The sequence below is a fragment of the Mandrillus leucophaeus genome, unplaced genomic scaffold, assembly GCF_000951045.1.
Source record: "Mandrillus leucophaeus isolate KB7577 unplaced genomic scaffold, Mleu.le_1.0 Scaffold462, whole genome shotgun sequence".
In the NCBI taxonomy this organism is placed as follows: domain Eukaryota; kingdom Metazoa; phylum Chordata; class Mammalia; order Primates; family Cercopithecidae; genus Mandrillus; species Mandrillus leucophaeus.
The window spans coordinates 2,007,392-2,023,643 of NW_012104943.1; the positions used below are offsets into that span (position 1 = coordinate 2,007,392).

The following is a 16,252-nucleotide window of genomic DNA, read 5'->3' on the forward strand; positions in this document are numbered from 1 at the left end:
AAAAAAAAAAAAGAAAGAAAGAAAGAGAAAAACAACCCAAAGAATGGGAGAAAATGTTTGCAAATCATGTACCTGATGAGGGTCTTGTATCTAGGATATATAAAAAATGACCACAACTCAATAATAAAAAGACAACCAAATTTTAAAATGATCAAAGGAGACTTCACATGAATGTTTATAGCAGCTTTATTCATAATTGTTAAAACTTCAGAGCAACCAAGATGTCCTTCAGTAGGTGAATAGACAAACTGTGACACATCTAGACAATGGAAAGCTATTCAGCACTATAAATAAATGAGCTATTATGTCATAAGAAGACATGGAGGAAACCTAAATGCATATTACTAAGTGAAATAAACCAATCTGAAAAAGCTACAGACTGTAGTATTCCACCTGTATGACATTCTGGTAAAAGCAAAAGTGCAGAGATGGTGAAAAGATCAGTGGTTGTCATTGGCAAGAGGGGAAGGACGGATGAATTGGTGGGGCACAGAGAATTTTTAGGGCAGTGAAACTACTCTATGATACTACTATGGTGGATGCATGTCATTACATATCTGTTGAAACTCATAGAGTGTACAATATCAGGAGTGGACCTTGATGTAAATTATGGACTTTAGATGATAATGACGTGTCAATGTACGTACATTGATTTTAGTTAGTAGGAGAGGCTGTGCGTGTGTGTGGGCCGAGAATATATGGGAGGTCTCTGTACTTTTCACTTAATTTACTGTGAACCTAAAACTGCTCTAAAAAATTTAATCTCTTAAAAAATGAAAAATATGTGGGCAAAAGATCCGGTAGACATTTCTCCAAAAAAGATATCCAGATGGCTAATAGACACTTGAAAAGAGGCCAGCGCCATGGCTCACGCCTGTAAATTCCAACACTTTGGGAGGCCAAGGTGAGTGGATCACCCGAGGTCAGTAGTTTGAGACAAGCCTGGTCAACATGGAGAAACCCTGTCTCTACTAAAAATACAAAAATTAGCCGGGTGTGGTGGCAGGCATCTGTAATCTCAGCTACTTGGGAGGCTGAGGCAGGACAATTGCTTGAACCCATGAGGCGGAGTTTGCAGTGAGCCAGGATTGCGCCACTGCACTCCAGCCTAGAAGACAGAGTGAGACTCTGCCTCCAGAAAAAGAAGAAGAAGAAAAAAAGATAGTCATCATAATTAGCCATCAGAGAAATGCCAGTGAAAACCACGAGGAGATGCCACTTCATACCCACTATGTTGGCTGTGATAAAAAAGAGATAATGATGACAAATGTTGGTGAAAATGTGGAGAAATTGGAATCCTCAGACACTGTTGATGGGAATTCCAAATGTTGCAGCTGCTTTGGAAAAGTCTGGCAGTTCCTCAAATAGTCAGAGTGACCATATGAGCTGGGAATTCCACTCTTAGGTATATACTCAAGAGAGTTGGAAACAGGCATTCAAATGAATAGTTTATATGAATGTTATCAGCAGCGCTATTTGCAATAGCCGAAAGATGAAATCAACCCAGATGTCCATCAGCTGATGAGTGGATAAACAAAATGTGGTCATCTGTACAATGAAATATTATTTAGCTTTTAAAAAGAATGAAATTCTGATATGTACTACAGAAGCTTTGAAAACATTATGCTAAGTGAAGAATACAGACACAAAAGACCACTTAGTGCATGATTCCATTTACACGAAATGTTCAGAATAGGAAAGTCTATATACAGAAAGTAAATCAGGGTTTGCCTAGGGTTAGTTAGGGGGATGGGAAGATGGAGGGATGGCAGGGCTAAAAGCAAAAGGGTATGGGATTTCTTTGGGGTGGTAATAAAAATGTTTTAAAATTGTTATGATGAATGCACAACTCTGTGAACATACTAAAAGCCATTGAATTTTACACTTTAAGTGGGTGAATTGTATGATATATAAATTGAATCTCAATAAAGCTCTTAAAAGGAGAGATAAAGACATTTTTCTTTATGATTCCAAGACCATGATCACATCTAACATACTAACATGTCAGGTTGTCTTGATATAATATTGAGACAGATCACTGGTTTAAGGTGCTGACAGCCTTGTAAGCCTCCATTATAAGCCTGCATTTTAGCCTTGTAAAATGCAAACTTTCTAATTCTATTAATCTTTGCTGTGTACAATATTAGCCGGAATTCTTCAGTACAAAAGAGCTTCCCTTCGTCTTCTGGGCTACTTGATTATCCTAAAATAAGGTTTGTACTAGAGAAACAAGAGAAAAGTTAAATTTTCTTCCCTTTCATTACCACTTTCCAGAATCAGAAGTTTGATTTTTGAACACTGTTTTCCATGGAAAGGAATCAAGTATTCTTGCGATTTGACCAATTCAAGGTCTGGATCAGGAACGGACGAAGTGAACCAGAACATCTTGTCTCAGATATAGCAAAGATGATGGGGAATACGTCAGAAGGATAAAGGTGCCAGTTTAAAACGATTACTATTGCCAGACATGGTAGCATATCTATAAACATGGTGACTCGGAGGCTAACACAGAAGGATCACTTGAGCCCAGGAGTTTGAGGTCAGCCTGGGCAACATAGTGAGACCCCCGTCTCTCAAAAGCAAAATTAATTAATTAAAAAGTGGCTACTATTGATTAAAGGTAGGACAGTGTGAACATCAAAAATTAATGCAACTTTAGTTGCTTGAAATGTACCAAATATGTAAAAATCAGTGAGTCCATAGTGATACTCAACAGAATGAAAACCTGAACAAAACCAAAACTCGCTTGAATTCAGTGAAGATGAATATTAAACTAGCTTCTTTCTGTGAAAATTGGTCATTAAAGCTTTCTTCAGAGGCAAGGTGAAGATGTAATTACACTGATTTCTCTTGGTAATTCCATGTAATCTGATGCTGCCAAGGGGAATGTCCTTTTCATGCAGGTTGTATCAGTCACTTCTAGAAATAAGATCAAAGATCTGGTGCCTTCAGTCAGCTTAAGATAGCTGGATACTGCATATGTAATTCAAGCAGAAGAGGGGTCAAGGCCAGATAAGGAGCACAGGAATCCACACCCAGGATGCAGATGGAAGAGGAAGGAAATTTTGTAATAGTGGACATGGAAGATTCTTAAAGGGGGTAAAGGATTTGCATTGCGGGGGAGGAGGCGGGATAATATTCTGATGTATATGAAGTAATTGAAATTAGGCTGAGCTTAACTTTGGTGTGAGTGTCTAAATTAAGCAAGGGTCAATAAAACCGAGTTATCTCAAATCCTTTCTGGAATGAGGTAGCAATTAAGAGAAGAAATAACAATATTGTGTATGTATATAGCACTTACTATGGCAGGGCTTTGCAGCAACCCTATGAGTTCAGTTTTATTACTCTCATCCCCATTTCACAGGTAGAGAAACTGAGAAACAGAGAAGTTAGATAACTTGCCCAAGGCCACACAGCTACATAGCGGAGCCAAGCAGCTCTTTACCACTACTCTCTCCTGCTCCCCACTTCACTCTCCCATGTAAGTGTGAGCAGTTGAAGAAGGCTTTCAATTAGAGATAAACGTAGTGTATAAAGAGTCCTTCTCCTTCCTTGTGATAATGTTTTCTACTTCTAAACAATCCCAGTAACACAGTCTTGATAAGGATTATCCCACCTCGCCAAGAAATGTTGGGATGCCTCCAAGCGTGACCCTGGGCTTTCTTGTCTTTATTCTTTCTACAAACTCTCCTTGATGTCATCCAGGCCCATGACTTAATCTTGATGACTTTCATGTTTGTATCTTCAGCTCAGACCTCACACTTGAGGTCCAACTTGAACATACAACTCTACAACAGGGGTTGGCAAGTTATGGCCCATGGGCCAAATCCTGTCTATAACCCATTCTTGTAAATCAAGTTTTACATATTTACACATTCATTCATCTACATATTGTCTGTGGCTGCTCTTGTGCGACTAGGACAGAGTTGAGGGGTTGTGGTAGAGACTCCATGGCCTTCAAAGCCTAAATATTGACTATTTGAACCTTTAGAGAAAACACTGGTCTTCTCCAATGGGAAGTCTTCATGCTCTTGGTCCAACCTGCTCTTCCCTGAGTACGTGGCACCTCCAACCACTCAGTTAATCAGAGGCAAAATGTGTGAATCACCCTCGATTCTGTCTTTCCTGTCACCCTCCCACCCTAAGACTGTTGATTCTGTTTGCCAAATCTAGACTTCTCTCCATCGCCATGGCCACCAGGCAGCCCCTGCATCAGCCTCCTTGAACTCTCAAGGAGGGCTCTCTTCTAAAGATCTTTGTCTCCCTCTAATCCCTTTCTATACCACAATCAGAATGATTTTTTAAATTTTTTATTATTTTATTTTATTTATTTATTTTCTTGGAGATGGAGTCTCACTCTGTCACCCAGGCTGGAGTGCAGTGGTGCGATCTCGGCTCACTGCAACCTCTGCCTCCTGGAATGAAGCCATTCTCCTGCCTCAGCCTCCCAAGTAGCTGGGATTACAGGTGCCTGCCACCATGTCCAGCTAATTTTTGTATTTTTAGTAGACACGGGGTTTTGCCATGTTATCCAGGCTTGTCTCAAACTCGTGACCTCAGGTGATCCACCCGCCTCAGCCTCCCAAAGTGCTGGGATTACAAGCATGAGCCACCGCGCCCAGTGTGACTTTTTTTTTTTTTTTAAATCAAAGCTAATGAATTACTCTTCTCCTTAAAACCTGTAGATGGCCTCCCATAATACTCGTTAATTGGCCCTGCTTAACCCTCCGAGTTCATATGACCTTCCCCCACTGACCTTCAGCTTCTCTCCTCTCCTTTCTAAGATGCACAGAACCTGTCTGGCCATGGGAACTTTGCACATGCACCTTGCTCTCTCAGAAAACTCAAGATGGCTCCTCTATCACAGGCTTGGTTCATTTAATCTTTTAGTCTCAGTTTACAAAGATCACTTCTTTAACTTCCCTCTACACAACAATTCTCTGTCCTCCCCCAACCCCCAGCTCAGTTTTCTTGATCTCATTACTCTGTCTGTTGATTGCTCTCATAGTATTTATCTTCATCTGTAATGATCAATTTGCTGCCTTTAGTTGCATGTTGAATATCTTTGCCATTGGTGACTAGAACATAAATAACGTTAGGTCAGGGATTGGATCAGTCCTGGTCATAGCTTTATCCTCAGAGTCTAGCACAGAGCTAGCCAGACAACAAATACATGCAGCTTTGTGGGTCAGCTATAGGGTCTTTGTTACAACTACACAAGTCTTCAATGGTAGCACAAGTAAATGATTGGGTGCGGTGTGTTCCAATAAAACTTTGTTTATAGACATGAAATTTAAATTTCATTTAATCTTAATGTGCCATGAAATATTCTTTTGGTTTTTTTCCCCCAGCCATTCAAAAATGTAAAAACCATTATTCGCTTGAAAGTTGTATAGAAACAAAGCTTCTGTGATTTGGCCTTAAGTAGTTTGTCAATCCCTCATCTAGCATATTGCTTGGCAGAGTCTCATAATTTTTTCAAATAAAGAAGGCATGCAAGCAAGAACTTCAAAATTAGAAATATTCTCCAACCGATTCTCCTTATATTAGAAATCAACGTGATCCATGCAGATAGCAACCAAGAGTTCATTAATATCTGGCATCTTCCTAAACACCCACTTCTCTTTACGTTGTGCAGACAAAGTCACTCTCATAAATAACCCAGATATGGAAAGGAATTAGTATTCAGTGACTCTCAGAAACTTTTTAGAGTAATAAGGAATAACTCTAACAAAGCATGCCTTTCTGTTCATTGTATAATAAGGTACACACACACACATACACACACACACACACACACACACACACACACACACACAGAGCTAACTTTTTCAATTCTACCATTGGTTTTTTTGTTCTCTGGATTCTGAATTATCTCAACCTTTTTCTTCTCTTCCCTGAGAATACTGAGGCACTTTTCCTTCGAGAAACTGGTAGTAAACCAGAGAATAGTGTTTGCATGTATGTGTTCTTAGTTTTCTTATTCTTGACTTAGATCTTTACCACCATTTTCTGTTCCCACCATCATCAGGTCTTTAGGACTGTGATGGTAACACTGTTTCTCTTTATTCTCCTACCTTCAGTATCTTTTGCTCCCCACGGATCAGAGGTGTCAGCTAAAAAAATACAAATTGCTTATTCTACCTAATTAATTTAGCCAAGGTAGTAGAGAAACGTTGAAATCAATATTTTATTGGTGTTTATTTTTTTTTTAAACTGTTTATTTCAAAAGCTAGTGTTGTTTTTTTTAAAAAAGAGAAAACGAATAATTTTTGAAAACATTTTTTTTTTCTTTGAAAACAGACCTCTAAAGGAGGTGAAAGAGTTTGGCATGTACTTTCTGATGGCTTATCATATATAAGAATCTGATTGATGACCATAGATTTTTAACCAAAAAAAGTTCTTTTCCATGAATGCCAACTTACCATAACAACTATCTACATATCAGTTCTCAAAAGCATGACGTAATTTTCTCCATCTTTTAAAAGAAGAATTATGTGACCTTATTCAGGCTTGAAAAAGCCTCAGCTCAAGTGTCTTTGGGGAAAAAGCCACACTTAGTAAATGATTAACTTGCTTGGCATTCCTTCAAGGTCACTCCGTCATAGATAAGAGGACTGTGCCAGCCACCATCAGGAATTTAAGATCAGGCACACTTCTCTCTACTATTTAGACCCTCATTTCCAGATACCTTAAAGGAAGCCAATGAGATACATTTAATAAACGTTCATATTGTGTGAAATACAAATAAATATAAATTGTATCAGTTTAATATAGAAAAAGGTTGCTTGTTTATTCAGTAATTGATGGGATCCCAAGAAGGGAACATGAGTTCCTACTGTGTGCCAAGCTCCTTGTCATAGATTCACCTTTCATTCCCACAATAACCCTGTCGGATAGTGTTTCACTAGTACAGATAAGGAAACTGAGGCTCCTGGATAGTGATGCATCCAAGGTTACCTAGCAAGTAAGAAGTGTGCAAGGATCCAAACTCTCTGTTTTCTGTTTATAAGTTTGATTTTTCATATTGAAACACAGAAGATAATTGCTCACTCTTCTCTATTGGATAGGGCGAACTGTCCCTAGGGAACCAGTGGGTTTCTAGACATCTGATGATAGACCACGGGTGACAATAAATATATTTACAACTGGAATGGGAGTAAAATTAACATAAAAATCAATACACATATAAAATTATAAACGTCCTCCCTCTTATTCTCTAAACTGAGCTATACCAATCCAAAACTGCTTACCAAGTAATCTAAGTTGTAACATATTGCTCATTGAATATTCTAATAATTTCTAAATCGTTTCTTGAGTTTTAGAAATTGTTGCTGCTCTGTTTTGTTTGACACAGCTATGACCAGATGAATGATGCCTCTGTCTGAGCCATGATTTGATGCAAGGTGCCAAATCCAACTCATCCAATGATGTCCCCCTTAAATGGAGTGTCATTAGGGCCCCAATGCCAGCTCTTGGATTTGTTGCTGCTCAGGGGCCACCAGGATGAGTACCCAGGTCTCAGCTGGCTGAGCCTTTGTATATGAGAACTTTCTACATGGCATGGACTCCAGAACTATGGCTCTGCAAACCATGGGGCCACCAATGTCCCCTGATCCAGCCTGCTCTGTTCCCCCCTTCCGAACACCAGCGCTAGGCTCCCTACATTGGCACCACCCCCATGTCCCATGACCCACCTTTGAAGCTGTTAGAGGGTCATGTCCCATGACCTGTGCCATGTCCCACGGCCCGCCTTTGAAGCAGTCAGAGGTAACATCTTATCTAATCAGCAGAGAATATATGTTAAGAGTAACAATACTATTTTTCAGTGCTGAATTTACTTTCAGTTTCTGATGAACCAACAGCAAATTAATAAAAAACATTTTCCTGCCAATTTTCCTAGCTGGTATGTTAATATATTTAATATTTTTATAATTTTCTGAGTCACACAGCTACCAGAAGATCATATATCATCATTGGTCATCATGACATTCAGTGACATGGCAATTACCTTAAACTAACAAGTTCATATTATAATGCAAATTATAAGTTGTTTTTACCACTAGTAACAATTGCTATTTTACTATTTACTGATTCATATAGAAATACATACATTTCAGGTTGAAACTTATAAAATCACTGATGTTCAACCATTTTTAACCTACAAAAACAGTAGTTTCATATGGTCCCACCAGATAGTTCTAACAACTTGAGTGGCAGTACTGGGTTATACCTGTGGAATATACTCTGATTTAGACAATTATACTTTTCTCTTCTTGGCCAGTGGTTCCCAGCCAAGGGGCAATTTTGCCTGCCAAGGGACATGTGACAGTGTCTGGAGACATTTCTGTTTTTCACAGCTTGGGAATGTTACTGGCATCTAGTGGGAAGAGGTCAGGGTGCTGCTAAGACATCCTACAATGGATAGAACAGTTCCCACAACAAAGGATGATTCAGCCCCAAATGCCAATAGCACCAAGGTTGGGAAGCCCTGCTATAGGCAAATTGTACAGACTAAATGGCCACATGTGTATATGTGTCATTGTGGTTTAGAGTTCTCTCCCTTTCATTTTCATCTAGACCTTTATTTGTGCTTAACTTTTGCTTGTAAATACCTTGTATTTTGTTAACTGTGATCCTCAGCTGAGGGGAGGCTAATTTAAAATTAGCAGCTGGGAAAATAGTACACCATAGATGAGTAAAGAAACCTTACTGTGATTGATTTTACAACAACATTTAAGTAAAGAGAAAATAAATGAGCAATGTCATTGTCTACTCTCTCTACATGAAATTCAGGTTTGTAACAGTTTGCTCTCCTTTTCCTTCAGATTTTCACCTAAATCCTCCCCTCCCATACCCTCTGACTTGCTCACATTGGTTTACCGATTGCCTTAAGGTATCTCATTCTTTCTGGCATTTTTACTCCCCGCTGTTCTGTCCCCAATTCCATGCCTGGACCTAGTTGTACATTCTTCTTTAGTTACTGTAAACTTACTATACTTACTATGGTGATGTTCACAGAGAACTTGCTTAATGTGTGTTTTATGATTTAATTGATGGGCCATATTTCACACATATAGTTCTATATAGTTTATTTTAACCTAAACTTTTTATTTTGGAATCCTTTTAGATCTGTAGAAAGGCTGCATAGATGGTGTAGTTTCTACATGTCTTTCACTTAGTCTCTCCCAATGTTAACCTCTTACACAAGCACAACACATTTGTTGAAAGTATGAAACGAACATTGGTTCAATACTATTAACGGAACTCTAGACTTTATTTAGATTTTACTACTTAACCACTGTAGTCTTTTTTTCTGTTCCAGGATCCAATCCAGGATCCTACATTGCATGTAGCATAGAGGTTTATTTCTTTGATATTTCCTTTAAAGAAGAGTGTTTGAAAGAATGACATTGGTTTCAATTTCTATTTTGGGGAGAAATGCAACCCTGAAGAAAACATCATACTCTATGCCACACCCCAGCCTGTAGTGCGTCCCCCAGGCTGGAGTGCAGTGGCGCAATCTCGGCTCACTGCAACCTCTGCCTCCCAGGTTCAAGCAATTCTCCTGCCTCAGCCTCCTGAGTAGCTAGGATTACAGGCATATACCACCACACGCGACCAATTTTTTTTTTTTTTTTTTTGTATTTTTAGTAGAGACAGGATTTTACCACGTTGGCCAGGCTAGTTTCAAACTCTTGACCTCAAGTGATCCGCCCATCTCGGCCTTCCAAAGTGCAGGGATTACAGGCATGAGCCACTGTGCCTGGCCAGGTTATTAACTTTTAAAATTTGGAAAACTCCATATAAACACCAAATCTTTGACATCTCTTGAAAAACCAGAAGATCTGGGAACATAGATCCTGCCTGCACATGTAGCCATAGTTGTCTGCCTCTGGGTAGAGGCTGCCCCCTTTTCCCGGGGCAACATTCTCCTCTCTGCCATCTGCCCCAGCGGTCTCTATTTTCTACCCATGGAAACCAAACGTCGATTGTCCTATCCTCAAGACTGTGCTTGGGTTTGCTGTTAGACCATGCCCTAAGCACACCTTTCCATTTGTTCTGTTGGCTCTTCTAGGTGTCTGATTTTGCTTGTATGCCTCTCAGCCTTAGGACTCATTTAAATTAGAGGGCAAATAGCTGCCTGTCTCCAATTAACCTGGGCCTACAATGCAGATCAGGGCGTGCATGGGGCTGGAGAAATTTAATTATCCTCCTGGAGAGGGAGTGTGCTTTTACTGTTGAAGAGAAAAAACCAAAGAGCATATCAAGTAGGTCTGTACAAATGTTGCCTTAAGATGGAGGCTATTCTGAAGCTCTTGATCCTGAACTAGGCTCAACAGAGCATGGCCGGCAGCGTTGAGGTCAGGGATAGAGACCCACGAAGTCAAAGGGCTTGCACTCTTCCACATGGCAAAGTATCTGCTTCTTGCCTTGTATTTTAGAGAATTAAAGAAATTTACAATTTTAAAATGAATAATGCAGCCCTAAGAAAACAAGTAACAGTGGAATTGTCTAACTCTAGATTTATGTTTCAGATGCTGTTGGTTGGAAATTTTATTTTTCATATAAATTGTAACCACATGTGGCTTGAGATTTGCTGGTTTAGCTTAACCTCCCAAATAATACTTATTTTAGAAATATGTTTATATTTCCATTTTCTTCTGGAGAAAGGTTTTTATTGTATCATCATTGTTTTGGTATTATTCTAATTTTTATTGTGCATTAAAAAAAATAACATCTTATTTTATTTTTTGAGACAGGGTCTCACTCTGTTACCCAGGCTAGAGTATGGTGGTACGACCTCAGCTCACTGCAGCTTCTGTCTCCCAGGTTCAAGTGATTCTCCAGCCTTAGACTCCCGAGTAGCTGGAACCACAGGCACACATCACCACACCTGGCTAATTTTAGTATTTTTTTTGTAGAGATGGGATTTCACCATGTTGCCCAGGCTGGTCTCAAACTCATGAGCTCAAAGCCATTCACCCACCTTGGCCTTCCGAAGTGCTGGGATTACAGGTGTGTGCCACAGCGTCCAACCTATTGTGCATTTTTCCTATATTTTGGAAAAATTAAAGTATGGGAAGTGTATCGGTCTCATGGCAAAGCATCTGGAATGGAAAGAACTAGAACTTACTATTTTAACCTTTTGAAATAGAGCAACTTCCAGAGAACTTGTCTTTCTAAAAGTGAAGGAAATTTAAGAATATATTTCTTCTTGATCAGTTTACTGAGTGTGTGCTGAGAATCTGTATTGGTAATTTTTATTTTTGGAAAAAAAAACTTCCAAAACAATTTTGCAGTTTTGAATGAAAGATGACTGTATGCAAATCAAATGTTCAACTATTAATAAGTTAGTGTTTGAGGGCAATTACATTTCAAAGATATAAAAATCAAAAGAAAAAATTGGGAAAAAGTTTGAAGAGAGAAATAAGGTGTTTTCTACAATATTTTCTTTCCATAACCCCAAACCTTTTAATAAAAGAGAGCAATTTGAATTGTGCCTGTTTTTTAGAAAGATGATAAAATAGCCAGTCTCATATATATGTGTGTGTATATATATATTATTTTATTTTATTTTATGTTCCGAGATACATGTGCAGAATGTGCAGGTTTGTTATATAAGTCAACGTGTGCCAAGGTGGTTTGCTGCACCTATCAACCCATCACCTAGGTATTAAGCCCCGTATGCATTAGCTATCAATCCTGACGCTCTGTCTCCCACTGGCCAGTCATATATTATGATCCAGCTTTCTTCTGGGAAAAAAATTATAAAACTATACTTATCATATTTGGCTCTAATATGTTTTGCACCCATATTGTTCATTCCCCAAGCACTGTGCTAAGTATTCACATTTATTAATTCAATTAATCCTTATAAAAGCTGCAAAAGTATGAATTACTATCCCCATGTTACAGATGAATAAACTGAAGGGCAGAGAGAATAAGCAAGTTGATCGATAGCTGCTAAGTGGCAGAGCTGGGATTTAAACTTAGGTGTGTATGATCTTTCAAGCCTGTCAACTGAACTACTGCACACACTGCCCCTGCTGATTGCTATGGCGTTATGTCCTGTGATTTCTATGTGATAAGAAATAGGAGAGCAAAACTGTCTCTCTGGCTTCAGCCACCCCTGCTGTTGCCGTGAGCAGGAAGCAGGATTCAGGGGTCTCCCGGCCTCTGGTTTCTCTAGCACCCATGTCCTGACCAGATTTCAAAGGCTTGGAGTTGCAACTACATATTTTCCAATTTGTGTGTTTTTTATTTCCCTTCCTAAAGGGATTTGGGCCAGCTTGAAGATAAAAAACACAGAAACAAGCAAACTGGACATACTAACACAAGATTAAAAAGACCAGGTGGATTTAAAATAATTACATTAGAAAGTCAAGTTAGGGCCAGGCACAGTGGCTCACGCCTGTAATCTCAGCACTTTAGGAGGCTGAAGTGGGTGGATCACTTGAGGTCAGGAGTTTACGATCAGCCTGACCAACACGGAGAAACCCCATCTCCACTAAAAATACAAAATTAGCTGGGCGTGGTGGTGCACACCTGTAATCCCAGCTACTTGGGAGGTTGAGGCAGGAGGATCGCTTGAACCCAGGAGGCGGATGTTGCAGTGAATTGAGATCACGCCATTGCACTCCAGCCTGGGTAACAAGAGCGAAACTCCGTCTCAAAAAAGAAACAAACGCCAAGTTAGAAGTGAACATTTGAAACCCCAAAGAGTGCCGATGTTCTAGGCAGTCAAGAGAAGCAGAGAAGGAAAAAGTAATCTGTGATACCCGGTGGTGGTGGTGGTGTGGGGGGATATTGACAGACTCCGGATTTTTTTTTTTAGTTTTATTTTTGTTATTATTATTTGGTATTTTTAGCAGAGACAGAGTTTCACCATATTGGTCGGGTTGGTTTTGAACTGCTGATCTCAGCCTCCCAAAGCGCTGGGGTTACAGGTATGAGCCACTGCACCTGGCCAGACTCGGGATTTTGAAAGATGGCTTTTAGCATTTGCTGAAGAGCTAGTTGCAGTAGGAAATGTAAGGACTACCCGCCATGATGAATTTAGCACCTGTCTTCCTCACGGATCCGTTTTTATGTGTTCTCTATTCTATATGAAGGTAAGCAATCCAATTGGACCAAGACCCCCTTCTCTCCCAAGGAGCTGCGTGTGATCCCCAACTGAGGAGAGGCTTGCACTCGCAAGTAAATACACTTCGAAGGTGATCTGAAACACAATACTGATCAGATATTTCAGAAGAGGTCAAACATGAATGTGAATACAAGCGGAATCAGCATTTGCGCAGAAGAATAAAGGCAAGTATGATACTGAAGATTCATAAAGGGTCAGGGAGTAAACACAAACATTACGTTCTTTCTGTTAGCTGAGTTTTTCAAGTTTAGGGTACAAGACATGAAGGTCTCTTGAGTACAGATGAGTTTTTAAAAAAACAAATCTTTTAAAAAAATGTTCTCAGAGAAAGTATTTTTAAAAACAAAAGAAAGATATGAATTTTATATGACTTGAAAAATGACCTAGAACCAGCACAAAGCTATCCCAGGAGAAACAGCCCTGGCTTTGAAGTGATAAATGTTAGGTTTGGCTGTGGGGTGTTTCACGACAGAGCTGATGGGTCACCAGCACTCATGTTAGAAGCACAAGTGAAGGCAGGCATCTGTATTTCTTCTGCCACACCTAGCACCAGAGCAGTCCCACCTTGTTGCATAAATGAAGGGCTATGATTCACATTACTGTCCACATGGTGTGTGTCTCCTGAAGTTGTACAGTGCACAACCTGTGTACCCGTACACAGCAACCCTGAGAGAGGGGCATCTCTTTGGGTTTTGAAAAGTTTCTCTTTCTGTTTTATTGTCTGCTGGATGGGCAAGTATAAAAATGTAAAACCAATGGCTTGGATAAGTATTTCAGTGTGCTTAGCTTCGACCCAAAAACGATTGCTGAAGAAGATGAATATAGAATTGAATTTTTAAATGGAATAATGTAAAATATAGAAAATGGGTTGGTTATCTTCAGAAATTCTGTGGTGATTCTTTTCTTAGAGAAAGGAAACTTTGCTGGACGCAGTGGCTCACGCCTGTAATCCCCACACTTTGGGAGGCCAAGGCAAGTGGATCGCTTGAGCCCAGGAGCTCGAGACCAGCCTGGGTAACATGGGACCTAAAAAAATAGTAGGTATGGGGTCTCTACAAAAAATCAATAAATGAAGCGGGAGGATCTCTTGAGCCTGGGGATAGAGGCTTAAATGAGCCGTAATTGCGCGACTGCACTTTCACCTGGGTGACAGAGTGAGCCCTTGCCTCAAAAAAAAAAAAAAGGCTTCTACGAAGTAAATAATCGTTTTATATAGAAATATATTAGAAAAATTCGGATATGTCTACATTCAATTTGCATGAAGGGCATTGCAGTGCATGGATCCCAGGTCTGTGAGTGGAAAGCACACGCGGAGGGCGCTGCTGTTGCCACTGCATACCCAAGAGCCCACTCAGACCCTCCAGCAGAGGGCGCAGTGCGGCCTCTGTTGTGCACAGCTGTGCCGCTTTAAGGAAATGAGAGCCTCTGTCTCTGTCTTTAGAAAGCAGAGGTAATTAATCAGTGGGGTCACTGTGTGGGGAATGGGGCTTTAGTCCCCCATACTCTTGGTCAGCTTCCCCACCCCAGTCACCTCAAGCAACCATATAATATAGGGAAGAGGGCAGGCTTGCTGTGCCAATTTAGCTCCCAGATGACTTCCCAACCTTTCTGGAAATTTAGGAGCCACCAGGGAAATTATTTTATTTATCGCACAGGGATTATTCTTACTTATAATCCTAATGCACAAGGATTAGATGAGTTAATCTAGGCCAAAATGCTCTTGTAAACTGCTCATGTAAGATACCATTGCACGGATGTAAATGCTAGATACTCATAGTCCCATGATCCCCATACATGACTGTGTATTTGAATCTGGGAGCTTCAAAAATACTGATGCCTGGGCCACTCCCAGGGATTGTGATTTAACTGGCATGCAATGTGGTCTGGGCTTTGGAATCTAAATGATCTCCAGGTGATTATAAATATGCAGACAAATTTGGGAAACTCTGCTGTAGTCCATTTCTCCCCTTCTCTCAAGGTAAGCCTATTGTTGGCCCCTTTTGTCTGTGTAATGATAATGATGATGACCACGATGATGAAGATCATGAGTGTACATAGAATAATTCACCATACTTGGCCCTTCTGAGATTTCTCTTTGGAGAGATCCCTACTGGATTATAACACACTGACAATAGAGCTTAGCCATAAATATCATAGGATGTCTGCTTTCTTTCATTTCTTTGTATGTCATATACCATATCTTGAAACTGTTGGTTGAACTACATTTCACTTTTGCATTAAATATTTCTGAGTATTGGCTCTACATCAGGCATTGTTCACTTTTTAATTTTTTTCTTCATGTCATAAGTTTATTGACAAACATATCTAGTATGCCATATGAGTTCGAGTTTGATCCATTTCCAGCGGCTGCACCTCTTAAAATGCTCTTCATATCTGTTAAATGGATGAACTGAAACATCCTTATGTTTTAAGCAGTTGGTGTCTTGCTATAAGGAAGGGTGTAGCAAATGCAGATCCAAAGTACAAACACATCTTAGCTAGTAACCACCACTTGTTTTCCACTGAAAATGGCAAATTCTTCCCAGGGCCCTCCTCATAGTGGCTCCTATGGACCACAGAGGTGGTGAACCTCCAGATGCTCAGGCCCAACATAGTGCTGCTGGAAGCTCTGCGAAAGGCGCAGAGACCGAGGACGGATGAAATGGCAGCACCTCACCAAGACCTTGTTTTCACCTACATTAGGCATTGTTAAAAAAACATTTCAAGCGTGTTCAGAGATGTGTTATTAATTTGGCCACTAGATGGCAGGACTTTGTAAATCATAATGAATACAAAACAAAGCCCATAATAAAATTCTTAATATAAAAACAAATAAATGGCTCCTAGGTGAAGATGGAGCAGGCTTAGGTAGTATTCTAAGGGAAGTGCAGTTTATCTCTGGTGGCCTCGAAAGTCCCCTTTCTCCAGTCTGTTTGGGTAGCTCCAGGGCTACCAGGACCACCTGCCCCCACATTGGTACATGTGCTCTCTGCTTCACTCCTGAGCTCTCGGTCTCTCCTGGTGATCAGGAAGGGCTGGACAGCAAACCAAATGGTAGACCCTATGGATTATGCTAATTTCAGGCCAACTGATGCAAGACTGGGG

At 40.1% G+C, this 16,252-nt stretch overlaps 1 protein-coding gene across 1 annotated transcript; it reads right to left on the bottom strand.

Annotated features, from left to right (window-relative positions):
- Nucleotides 1-15,434: 15,434 nt before the first annotated feature.
- On the bottom strand, nucleotides 15,435-15,832 carry LOC105550036 (cytochrome c oxidase subunit 7C, mitochondrial). The gene has a single exon (XM_011994861.1). The coding sequence runs from the start codon at nucleotides 15,758-15,760 to the stop codon at nucleotides 15,569-15,571; it is 192 nt and encodes a 63-aa protein (XP_011850251.1). The 5' UTR covers nucleotides 15,761-15,832; the 3' UTR covers nucleotides 15,435-15,568.
- Nucleotides 15,833-16,252: the final 420 nt, after the last annotated feature.

Excerpts from the sequence above, each read along its gene's own strand:
- LOC105550036 (XM_011994861.1), bottom strand. The coding sequence starts at position 15,760 with ATGTTGGGCCTGAGCATCTGGAGGTTCACCACCTCTGTGGTCCATAGG.